This window comes from Chenopodium album, chromosome 13 (assembly GCF_948465745.1).
Source record: "Chenopodium album chromosome 13, dcCheAlbu1.1, whole genome shotgun sequence".
Classification (NCBI taxonomy): Eukaryota; Viridiplantae; Streptophyta; class Magnoliopsida; order Caryophyllales; family Amaranthaceae; genus Chenopodium; species Chenopodium album.
The window spans coordinates 44,429,184-44,440,459 of record NC_137846.1 but is presented as its reverse complement, the minus strand read 5'-3'; the positions used below and the strand labels follow the sequence as shown (position 1 = coordinate 44,440,459).

The following is an 11,276-nucleotide window of genomic DNA, read 5'->3' as shown; positions in this document are numbered from 1 at the left end:
TATCAATAGTGCTCCACTTTCAGAATCCTTGGCGATTTCTGATGAGGAAGGCCATGTTGATCCATCACTCCTCATTAAATCGATTCACTAGTAGAAAAACATTAATTTGCGCCGATTAAAAGTGATTAATTTGCGGCGTTTTTGGAGGGGCAGCAAACGCGGGGGCAGCAAATCAATTGATTAATTTGCTGCTGTTACAAATCCGTCGCATATAAATTCATTTATTTGCTGCGGTTTTCTATTAAACCCCCCCGCAAATAAATATAATGTACCAGGTAAATAATGCATAAATTTGCTGCGGTTTTTTTTTGTGTATTAACCGCTGCTAATGAATCTTTTTTTTTTTTTCCTTTTTGGATTATTATTTGGTAATAAATTATTAATGAAAGAAAATTTCGGCAGCATTTCCCCTATTTTATGAGTAATATACACGTGAAGAACGTGTAATCATGAACTTTATGAACATGCTATTTTTTCATTCATCCAAAATAATTTGTCATAAACTAAAACAAAGTGTACGATTAACTTTTGTACATATATCAATCCAAAACTAACATTAGAATGTTGTCTAAAAGAACATAACTAAGATCACACAAAATAATTAGTGAAATACGAGGCCCATTTGTTTCGTACGTCATCAATATCACCATCAGTGTAAGGATTTTCGTTGAAAGATGTGCAAACCTAGAATATGACGCATATAAAAAAGATTGTTAGTAATTAAAGTAATATAATAAAAATAATAAGTCTACTTAAGGTTGTATGCGAATAATAAGTATATTTATATGAATTTAGGACATAGAAAAATCTCATTTCTCGAAATTAGAGTCATTTGGACAACAAATGACTTCAAACACGTTCAAAAGTGGTACTATGACTATGTTTTGGTTCCAATTTTAATTCATATCCTTAACTAGAGTGCATAAGGTTATATATAAATGTAAGAGTCATTTTCAAGATAATAGGACTAAATGGACCTTTCTATTCTATCTTTAATTTTAAGTAAGGTCAAATAAGTATGAAAGAAAGAGTTATATTCAATATCAAATTTAATTGACAGAATTGAAAAACATACCTTATCAATATCATTTGCATCGTTATATCGGGAAAGTATGTCATACATGTACCTCATTATGTAAAAGCCGCACTCGAAACCGCCTCTTTGTTGAGCACACTAAGTAAAATTCAAGAAAAGAAACAAGTAAATGACGAAGTTAAATAATTTTAAGGATATCAAAATAGTTTCAAACAATATCATACAAACTTATTATGTACTTACCTTAACGAGTTTCCATAGAGGTTCTTTTCTATTCACACGGTTTCCATTTAGCTTATACCTTGTGAAAAAACTATTCATATTCATCACTTAGTTAGAGTTTTTTTATTTTTTATTTTTATTTTTTTTATATTAGTTCTTGGTAATTTCTTACACATATATATGTAGGTACGGAAACAATAAATAAAGGAATAGACTTACAAGCTCACAATAGTCTTCATTTTGACACTTCTTGTCGATGTTGGACGAGCAGAGTCAAATTGATAAATGGTGCAGGTTGGTACACATATTACCAGAAGCATCCAATGTTCCCTACATCAAAATGTGAAAATGTTGCCTTATTATTCACGTGTACCCTTAAGTATTGCATAATATGTTGTAACTTTACTACTTACTCTTGAAAAATTGGTGCCAAAATGAATTTTGCTCCATTTTCAATTGATTTGCTAACTTCTTTGAAGACATACTCATGAATTTCCTGCAAGCTCTTACGAATTTTGCTCTGGACACAACCATCCAACCGTGGAAACTTTGTCATTTGATTTCAATTCTTGTTGGAGTGACCTGGATATACAAAATCAACTTATATATAACGAGTTGGAGGATATAAAAGCAAAAGATGCAATCACTACGTAACAATTGTGAATATTATATCACCTCATGAATACTTGAATAATTGATATGTTCAGCTTCGCTCCTCTTAAGAACTGGAAGACATCCTCCTTACTAACCCTTGCATTCCCATCTTTTTCATAATGGAATAAAGCGTAGTCTAATGTTACAGTAATGGGATCCCCATTTGGCAAGGAATCAAAAAATGTTGCCAGCCATTCACAATCTGGGGTAAGGGACGCCATTAACATTTGGGGAACAAGTTGGCTTCTTTGGGAGGCCTGTCCAGAAGAATGTAAGTCATTGCTTGCAATGATCTCAGGTGACAATCGCTTGAGTTTCTTTGTTTGGAGTGTTTCCTAATATGTCACATGTAAAATAAGTAAGTTAACAAGCAAATAAAATATAAATTACATATCATAGTTGCTACCATCGATCTTACCTCGGCTTGGAATTTTATTAATGATGACAGCCATTGTACGTATGTACCAATCCCATGTTGTAACAATTCAATCTCAAATACCGAGACAGAAATGGGAAGTGGCAGCCCATAAAACTCCTCATTCACAGTATGAATTTCCACTTTCACATGACCAGGTAACATGGTCATAAGATGAACCACCTCATTTTCAACAAGTGGATATGCAGTAGCACTCGCCACGTCGTATATCGCTCACGTTTCAGGATCTGTTAGAAGTAGATGACATGAAGTCTTACCCTACAATTTATTTAAACATATTAATTCAATTTAAATGTGAAAGCAAGAACGTGAAGTTCATTGCAAAAGTAATAGATCAAATGGTAATTAATAGTTACTTGCAACTCAAGTGGTGGAAGCTCGTTGTGATTTAATGGCGTAGTAAAGGGTGCTGGAATAGAGGTAGCTTTACTTGATTTACAAGTAGCATCATCAGGTAGCTTAAAACCCATGTCTAGCAGGAATGAAGACATTTTGTCCCTCATGGTCGCATCGAACTCCTCTTTCAACTCTTCACGAAGTTCATTTTTCAAAGCTTCTCGTTCTTCAGTTGAACTTCCACTTTGGCTAGACTTAATCTTTCTTGGTTCCTTGCCAAAGGCCTTTTTGATGCCGACATTAACACCTCCAAAACCTCTTGCACGACCTGCATGATCTGGCTTCTCCCCAAAAGCCATGAATAATGCATCCTTGTTTTGGTGTAGAGTAAATTCACCTTTCTCTTGCTTCTCTTTATACTGAAGCTGTTAAAGTGATCAAATGTTAAAAGCCACATAATGCTTTCATTGGTTCTTAGTAACTTATTAATAATCATACTTATGTATTTGTCAGCAACTTCCTTAGTTTTAGAATTCGGAATGTATCTTTTTCCAGTCACCTTATCTTTCCTATGCATTGCACAATACCAATCATCACCTCGAGTTATTGTAATGGAAATAGATGTGGTTTTGCAAGACGGGTAAAAACCCTCGTCAATCCACTTTTTTCTGCTTTCCTCATAGTTTCTTTGCCCCATGCCATGGTGATGATCATTCTGGCTTGCACTCTTCTGGGCCTTTTCTCGCTTTGCCTAATTATATGACATTTGTTTTAGTTAGTTTCAAACAATAATCAATTTAAACCATCTATAAGAATGAAATTACCTTTGCTTCATCAGATAATTTTGTTTTCTTAAATTGTGACCAATCCTCTTCTTTTATGTGTCTCCAAATTTGGTATGGCTCACGATCCTGCTCTTGTTTTGACCTTTTTCTGGTGAAATGGTCCATCCAGACACTAGTTTAGCTTTAAAATCCCCAAATCTCTTAGCTACTGCACGTAAAAAGACCTTTTTCATCGCTGGTTCATCAGGTATATGGAATTGTGCCTGTAAGAGGAAAAATTATATAATATAACTGAAATATATAATAATCAACAAAAATATAACAAGGAAAAAATTAGCAATGATCCTTTAATTAGCCACTACATAGCAGCATCCTCTAGAAAACCACTTGAATAAATACTGTCAGAAGTCATAACCCTACATAACATCATCTAATTTGCTCTGACTCTTTTTTTTTGTTTGCAGATTGCAGAATATGCGTATAGAATGCTGCAGATGGAAGCTTAGTGCATTGTTTGACTAGTCCCACTGAATTTGTCATTGCTGGTTAATTTATTTTGTGAATACTAAATTTGCAGGTGGAGACACCAAATGGCCAAAATGCAGCTATTTCAATACACCCAGATAAGGATGACATATACAAAGTTGGTATGATCTTGCTTGAGTTACTAACTGGTAGACAAATCACATCAGAAAGCCAAGTAGATGAACTAAAGCAAGAGGTATATTTTAAGACTCACCGCCGCCCCTTTTACATACCCAGAACTTTCCATACAGATGCTCTTTTATGTCAAAAGTCGATTCAATCATAACCCACTTGTTTTTTTTCTTGTTGGGCAGCTTTGATATTGCAGCTGGAAAGGAGCTTAGAAAAATCTACATCAGCACTTCAGCGCGCTATTGACCTGTCAATGAAGGGTACTTATGCTTATCAATCCATCAAAGCTGCTGTTGAACTCGCTGCCAACTGCCTATGCAGTGATCCCAGTAGACGGCCTCCCATGGAGGATGTTGTATGGAATTTGTAGTACTCGATTCAGGCACAACAAACATGGACTAGCAGTGGGAATCTTGCTCTCAATAGGGGAAATCTTGGGTTGCAAAAGTGATGTATGTCAAAGATCATAAATATGGTGACTCCTGCTCCTACAAAGATCCTTGTAAAATAGTTTCCCCTACCCCCCCTCCCCTCCAAAAAAAAAAAAAAAAGAAGCCTTGTTCAAAGAGTTAATAATACACCTATACTTCTAGAGTTCTAGTTATTAATTACTGTCAAATTGTCAATCATAATAAAGTGCGCATCAAACCCGTGTTAATTCTTCTTGAAATCGTCGTGATAGAGCATTGTAGTCAAATTCAAGCAATTCAATTTACTAGTATATCAATAGGTTCATCCCATAGTGTTAGGAGCACTATTTGAGCAATGAATTTTCATGTAGTAGTAAGAGACCTTAAGTAAGAGACCATTTAAATAAATATGTGGTCTCTTGGATTCAAGAGACCAAATATTTCAAATAAGTGGTCTCTCCTTTTTTTTTAATTAAATAAATTAAAAAAAAGAGACCATTTATTTAGGAGAAGTGGTCTCTCCTTTTTTTAATAAATAAATTAATAAAAGAGAGAGACCATCTATTTACAAAAAGTGGTCTCTCCTTTTTTTAATTAAATAAAAAAATAAAAGAGAGATCATCTATTTACAGAATTGACATAAGAGTCTTAACTCTAAAATTGCCATAAGTCTAGTTTCACGGATACTCCTTACCTTTCCCTATAGTATCCATAGAAGTGTGGTTAGGATTTTCTCACAAGGGGTTTGCTGGTGTTTTGCATGAGAACCTTAAAATAATGCTCACTGTTAGAAAAAAGCTGGAAGTCCATTGCTTACTATGACCAACGTGATCCCAGAAGTTCTTGTCTGAAAAAAGTCATATGTTCCTGATTTCTATACAAAGTGGCATTAATGATTGTTTAGCAGTTGAAAAACAATGATTAACTATAGTTAAGTTCTTAAAATTATAGCAAGGGATTGTTTGGTTCAATCAAAGGAAATGAATAACACCCTCCCTTCCCCCACACATTTAAACAGCACAATAACACAATTTAAAACCACCACACATTTACGTAGAAAACAGGTATAAAATTTATACTCAAGAAGCTGAAATTGCAGCAGTATAATAGTTAAAAACCATTTATATGATTCAGAGGTAAAACAATATATGTCAGATGACTCGTCAATAAAAGGTAATGACTTGTGATTTAGGATTACCTGGGTCTCCTGCCATAATGTTGTCTTTAAGCCTTCTTTCACACTACACCATTCCCAATTAATGTTCAACTTGCGCATACACAGGCCAATCTGTTGACCATACTTTAATCGCCATTTCCCAGTTGGACGCAAGAATTCATCAAATTCAAGGTGCATGGGTTCATTCACTCTTAGACCTCTAGTCGAACATCCTGCCTTGCTAGAGCCACGACCTCTTCCTGAGCCTATCCCCTTCTTACCAGTTGTTACAACTTGATGGGTTGTATTTGCAGCTATAGATGGTGTTGCAGTTGTCACTTCAGCATCATTAAGAGAAGCTATATCAGCCATCCTCTCAAAATCATCATTTGTCCAAACTTCTCAGCAGCAATGTCTTCCGGTTCACCCTTATCCTCCTCTAAAGCAACATCATACTCGGGGTCACTCTCAGATTTATCAGTTGCCTCTTCATCATCTTTCAAATCTTCATTAATTTCCAAATTTTCGTCAACAAATTCATCATTACATGCCATAGCCCCTTTACTTGTAAATGTTACAAATTACAATTAATAAGCAACATCTCACAACACCTTTTTTGTATAAAATTACAACATATATGAAACTTTGATTAAAAAAACAAAAAAACCCCAAAAACTAGAATTACAGAAGTAGAAACACATGATATGATCTTGATATATTTCAACCCACTATCCTGCACTAAACCAGAAATCAGTTTGGCAGCCTCTATATCTATTTCTCTGATTTTCAGTTTTGTGTTCCCAAAACAGAATGAGATAAGCCTCCAAATACATTGTGACTTGGTAAATCTGAAATGGTAGACCTTGGTAAATCTGAAATGGCAGACCTTGATATACAGCAGTATAAAGTGGATAAAAAAATTCCCTTAGCTTTCGTTTCAGGTTGTTTCAAGTGCCATAAGTAGTAGTAAAAACAGAATCAATTAAAACTGAACTACACTATTGTAGGGAATATTTCAAGCATTATGACCCCAAACTTGAACCCCACTGTGATCATACACTAAAGAACGGTGGCGTTCCAAAGGGAAAGAAAAGAGAGCAAAAGAGTCGCCAACAAGTTTTAGGAACTTGTAAACCCAAAAGACAATCCAAAAGGACCATCAACTACTCCATAAGGTCTTGAACCAAACAGGGTCCGGGGATGAGGGTACGAATCCAATCTACAAAAGAAAGGACCCGCCCTATAAAATAGGCCTCTACTTTGTTCTGCTCGTATTCATGTGCGCTTTTTGAATAACATACAAACATTATATTAAACCTACCCTGTTTATCTATGTTGGTTGAAAATAATGCACAAATAATACTATTATTGGCGATCACTTTAGTTAAAATCACATTAGCCTAAACCAAATTATTAATTATCTTATTAAGCATGATTTCAAGTACAAATTCTCTTTAACAATCATAAAAGGTGTGATCAAGCAATAACAATAAATATAACAAGCAACATAATAATAAACAATAACAAATAATGATGTTAATAATAACATGATAAGGCATAATAAAGCTTAATAATAATATCAAGATCCTAGGCATGACACTAACAATATTAATAACAATCCTAGCATGTCACTAAACAACAAAGATCAAAGTTTTAAACCTAACATGGTACTAACATGATATTAGAAAGAGTAAAGGCACCCTAAACATGATACTAGAAAGCATAAAATAACATCCTAACATGATACTAGGAATCATAAAACAATAATAAACATGCTTTCTACATTGAAAGAGAGTAATAAGATTACATACTTTGAAGCCTCGTACCTCTTTCTAATAACAAAATACACAAGTTAGTAAACTTCAATGAAAATCAATAAACAATAATTAAAGAATTAAATTGAAATCAAATTAAATAAAGTTTTGACTAGTTTTGGACCAAACCCTCAGAAAATATCAACCTTTCACGTCTAGGGCGAAGGCAACTTCAAACTTAGCTAAGAGATTCTAAGTCTTGTGAATGCGGAATTGTGTTTTGTAAAAAGGTTGTTTTAGAAAGAGAGAAAGAATAAGGATTAAGCAATATTGCTTAGAGAGAGAATAGAGAGAATTAATGAAAGTTAATGAGAATTGATGATGAAAGTTGATGATTGAGAGAATTGATGATAAAAAAAAGAGGTTCGAGACCCTATTTATAAGAAAATAGTCCGGAAAATCATAGAATTTGATAAGGAATAAAACTCCACTCTGTCGCTAACAAACCGACCTTGTCGCCAGAAATTTATCTTGTCGCGAGGCGACAGAGTCTGTCGCGAGGCGACAAGCCTGTCGTTTGGCGACAGAGACAGTTTTTGTGGACATTATTTTTATCATATCTTTTGATCTAGAAGTCCAAATAAGTCATATAATATGTCGTTGGAAAGCTCTTGAAGCCTAATTTCTAAAGAAATTAGAATCAGATTAAAATCTTTTGTAGATAAAAAGATATGGACGAAATAGTGAAAGGGTGTCAGCTTTGGATAGAGTTTCGTATATCTTTAATATCTTTTTCGTTATAGCTCGGATTTATTATTATAATATATCATTGGAAAGATAATTTCAAGATCTATCCAACCATATAAAATTTGGATAAAATATATGAGGCACGAAAATAATATCTGACTATCTTTGAACATCTTTAAATCCGAATAGAATTAGGAAAGTTTTAAAAAAGGAAAGTTTTATTTAAATCAAATTCCATAATCTTATCTTTTCAAAAAAAGGATAATTAAGATATTTTAGAAACTTATAGAAGATTCTAATCAATCCTAATTAGTTTAGGAATAGGATTAAACCTTTGGAACCTCCTCATGATCATTGGGTCGTAGGTAAAATCCGGTTTGGACCCAGTTTAGTATTTTGGCCATAACTTACTCATTATTCATCGGAATTGGGCTTATAATATATCGTTGGAAAGATATTTTCAAGCCCCATCCAACTACACCATTATTGGACCCTTATCATGGACCAAAATAAACTGAAATGGACGTTTTTATAAAATAGAATTGGTTTTCGAAAACAGAAAGAAGGATTTTAATAAAAACTAACTGCATCACTTGACTTTTCACACTTTCACCTTATTCGATTATGGTTCGACGCGAAAGGTATTCATCACTGGGTTTGGTTTTGGGGAGACACAATTTGGTGTCTACAGAAGCCCTCACTTTGACTGAGTTTGGAGAAACTTAAGTTTCGAAAACGAAAGTCAAAGTATCGATAGGGACGGAGAATGATTCAAAACGTTCTGCGATTCCAAATCATTCTTATAACGCCGATACCTGTAAAACAATCATTAGTTAAACAGATAAAAGAGTTAAGAAACGCGTATCTTGCACCGTCGAGCACACGTCTCTAAAAGTAACCATTTGCTGTTGCTTCAGTTGTTGTTTGTGACAACCTCCACAGTGCCTCGTGAACGCCATCATTGAAGATAACCGTATGTCGTCGCCTTCAATATTCTTGGTGACAATCCTCCACAGTATTTCGGGAATATCGTCGAAAATAACTGTATGTCGTCATCTTCCAGGTTGTGAGTATGTCGCCACGGCAGTACGTCGCCACTATAGACAATCTCTTCTTTACCTTGAGGGACCGTCGAAGGTGACCTTGCTTCGCCATCTTCAAAATTTTAGACAACACTCCACATCCTAGGGAACGTTGTCTATCATTGCTGCTACATCTCGAGCTTTTCCTTAAATCATGGTGACAACCTTCCCAATCATAGCGAATGTCGTCGAAGACCGCCTCATCACGAACCGCTCTTCTCAAATATAGGTGACAATGTCCACAATCTTAGCGAATGTCGTCGAAGATCGCCCATCTCGTGCTATCTTCTCAAATATTGATGACAACTTCCACAATCTTAGCGAAGGTCGTCGAAGATCGCCCATCTCGTGCTATCTTCTCAAATCTTGATGACAACTTCCACAATCTTAGCGAAGGTCGTCGAAGATCGCCCATCTCGTGCTATCTTCTCCAAATCAAGTGATAACTTCCTCAATCTTAGCGAAAGCTATCAAAGACCGCTTCATCTCGAATCGTTCTTCTCAAATCTAATAATAACCTCCCCAATCATAGGGAAAGCTATTGAAGGTCGCTTCATCTCAAACCGCCCTTCTCAAATCCAAGTAATAGACTCTTTTAATCTTAAAGCCCTCTGTTGAAGGCTTCGTCTTCTTGAACCTTCAAATCATCTTCCATCCTAGGAAATCTTTGTGAACCGTTACTCCGGTGCTTGCGATGAGCCAATACTTAGGCGCTTTAAGCTAAGTCAGACGATCTTTTGTCAGGTCGATAACTCATTGTGATTGTAATCGAGCCGATTACTAAATCATGTCAAATTGCTTAGAGGGGCTAACTGGCGTACCAAGAAACCCGAAATTTCTGTAAAAGGTCCGCATAATCCAATATGGGGCCACACATTCTGTCGCTGCACTGGCGCATGCCAGAACCTTCTGTCGCTGCAATATCGTTCTGTCGCCAGGCGACAAACCTTGTCGTTTGGCGACAGATTTCTTTTCCATTTCTACTGCTGCTGCTGCTGTTCATTGCCTTGGAAAAGTTTCATACATCTATAATTCACGGTTTTTCGAAAAAATCCGGAAATATTCTTGCTCGCTGGAATGTACCTGCATCTATATTTCAGACTATAGGACTTTGCTCATCTTTTATTATCTTAGGGTTGACCTAAGGCTTAGTGCTGCTTGACTCATTGATTTGACATGACTCGACTCAAAGCGTTTGACACATGTGGCTTGACTCCACTCGATGTGATATGACACGACATGACTCAATGTACATGACTCGTGTGTGATGTGCGACTCGAAAATGCAAAAAAGCAAAAATTTTCCGTCATTTTTGTGGAGGGTACCGACTTTCTCCCGAAAAAGAAAGACGCGAAAAAGAATCGAAGTGTTTGATGGTGCATGTTGAATGAGCTTGATCAAGTATATGCATTTGATACTATTCCTCAAGGTGCAAGGATTAATTCCTCCTAAACTATCTTAGTTGACTCGATTATGAAAGTATTTAGGTAACTTAGGCACGGAGGCTAAGCACTTCATACTTTGATACAATGATGATTATAAGTGATGAGTGATGTGTGATATGACAAAGCATGCTTCAACATTATGTTAAGATTTCATGACAAAGGGTTCCTAATTGGGAGTCTATTTGGTCATGTATCCGTGATGTGTGTGAAAGTGACACTAAAGTTAAGCTGCAAAGGCTAATGGTGTGGAAAAAGTATTATTTGATAAGAGTCAAATAATGATGACTCTTAGGCTAGGTAGGGTAATGATGTAAGGATCAAGCCCCCAAGTCTAGCTCTAAGTAAATAGGGATGAGCATTGGAAATCTCTTGATATGATCATGGTGTAAGTGTGTGAATGTGAAAATGAATGCATTTTTATTATGGCCGCACCTCAATGTGAGGTTGCCTACGTATCCGTTAGGAATCAGGCCAAACGTAGCCCTAGCCGAACCTCGCACAAGTATGTGTATACCTCAAAAAGGTCTTTTTAAGGGTTGTAACGTGGTTAGGCTAA

The 11,276-nt window shown here is 35.7% G+C and overlaps 1 protein-coding gene and 1 pseudogene across 1 annotated transcript; one reads left to right on the top strand and one right to left on the bottom strand.

The window, feature by feature from the left end:
* Positions 1 to 493: 493 nt before the first annotated feature.
* LOC145576697 (uncharacterized) lies at positions 494 to 6,251 on the bottom strand. The gene is made up of 11 exons (XM_081634421.1): positions 5,735 to 6,251; positions 3,509 to 3,732; positions 3,244 to 3,435; positions 2,705 to 3,109; positions 2,331 to 2,606; positions 1,934 to 2,247; positions 1,672 to 1,840; positions 1,478 to 1,588; positions 1,280 to 1,349; positions 1,076 to 1,174; positions 494 to 684 (listed from the first exon to the last, which is right to left on the bottom strand). Exons 2-5 carry the CDS (start codon positions 3,632 to 3,634, stop codon positions 2,562 to 2,564), a joined length of 768 nt encoding a protein of 255 aa, XP_081490547.1. The 5' UTR covers positions 3,635 to 3,732; positions 5,735 to 6,251; the 3' UTR covers positions 494 to 684; positions 1,076 to 1,174; positions 1,280 to 1,349; positions 1,478 to 1,588; positions 1,672 to 1,840; positions 1,934 to 2,247; positions 2,331 to 2,561.
* LOC145575562 (putative LRR receptor-like serine/threonine-protein kinase At1g14390) lies at positions 3,721 to 4,643 on the top strand (annotated as a pseudogene).
* Positions 6,252 to 11,276: the final 5,025 nt, after the last annotated feature.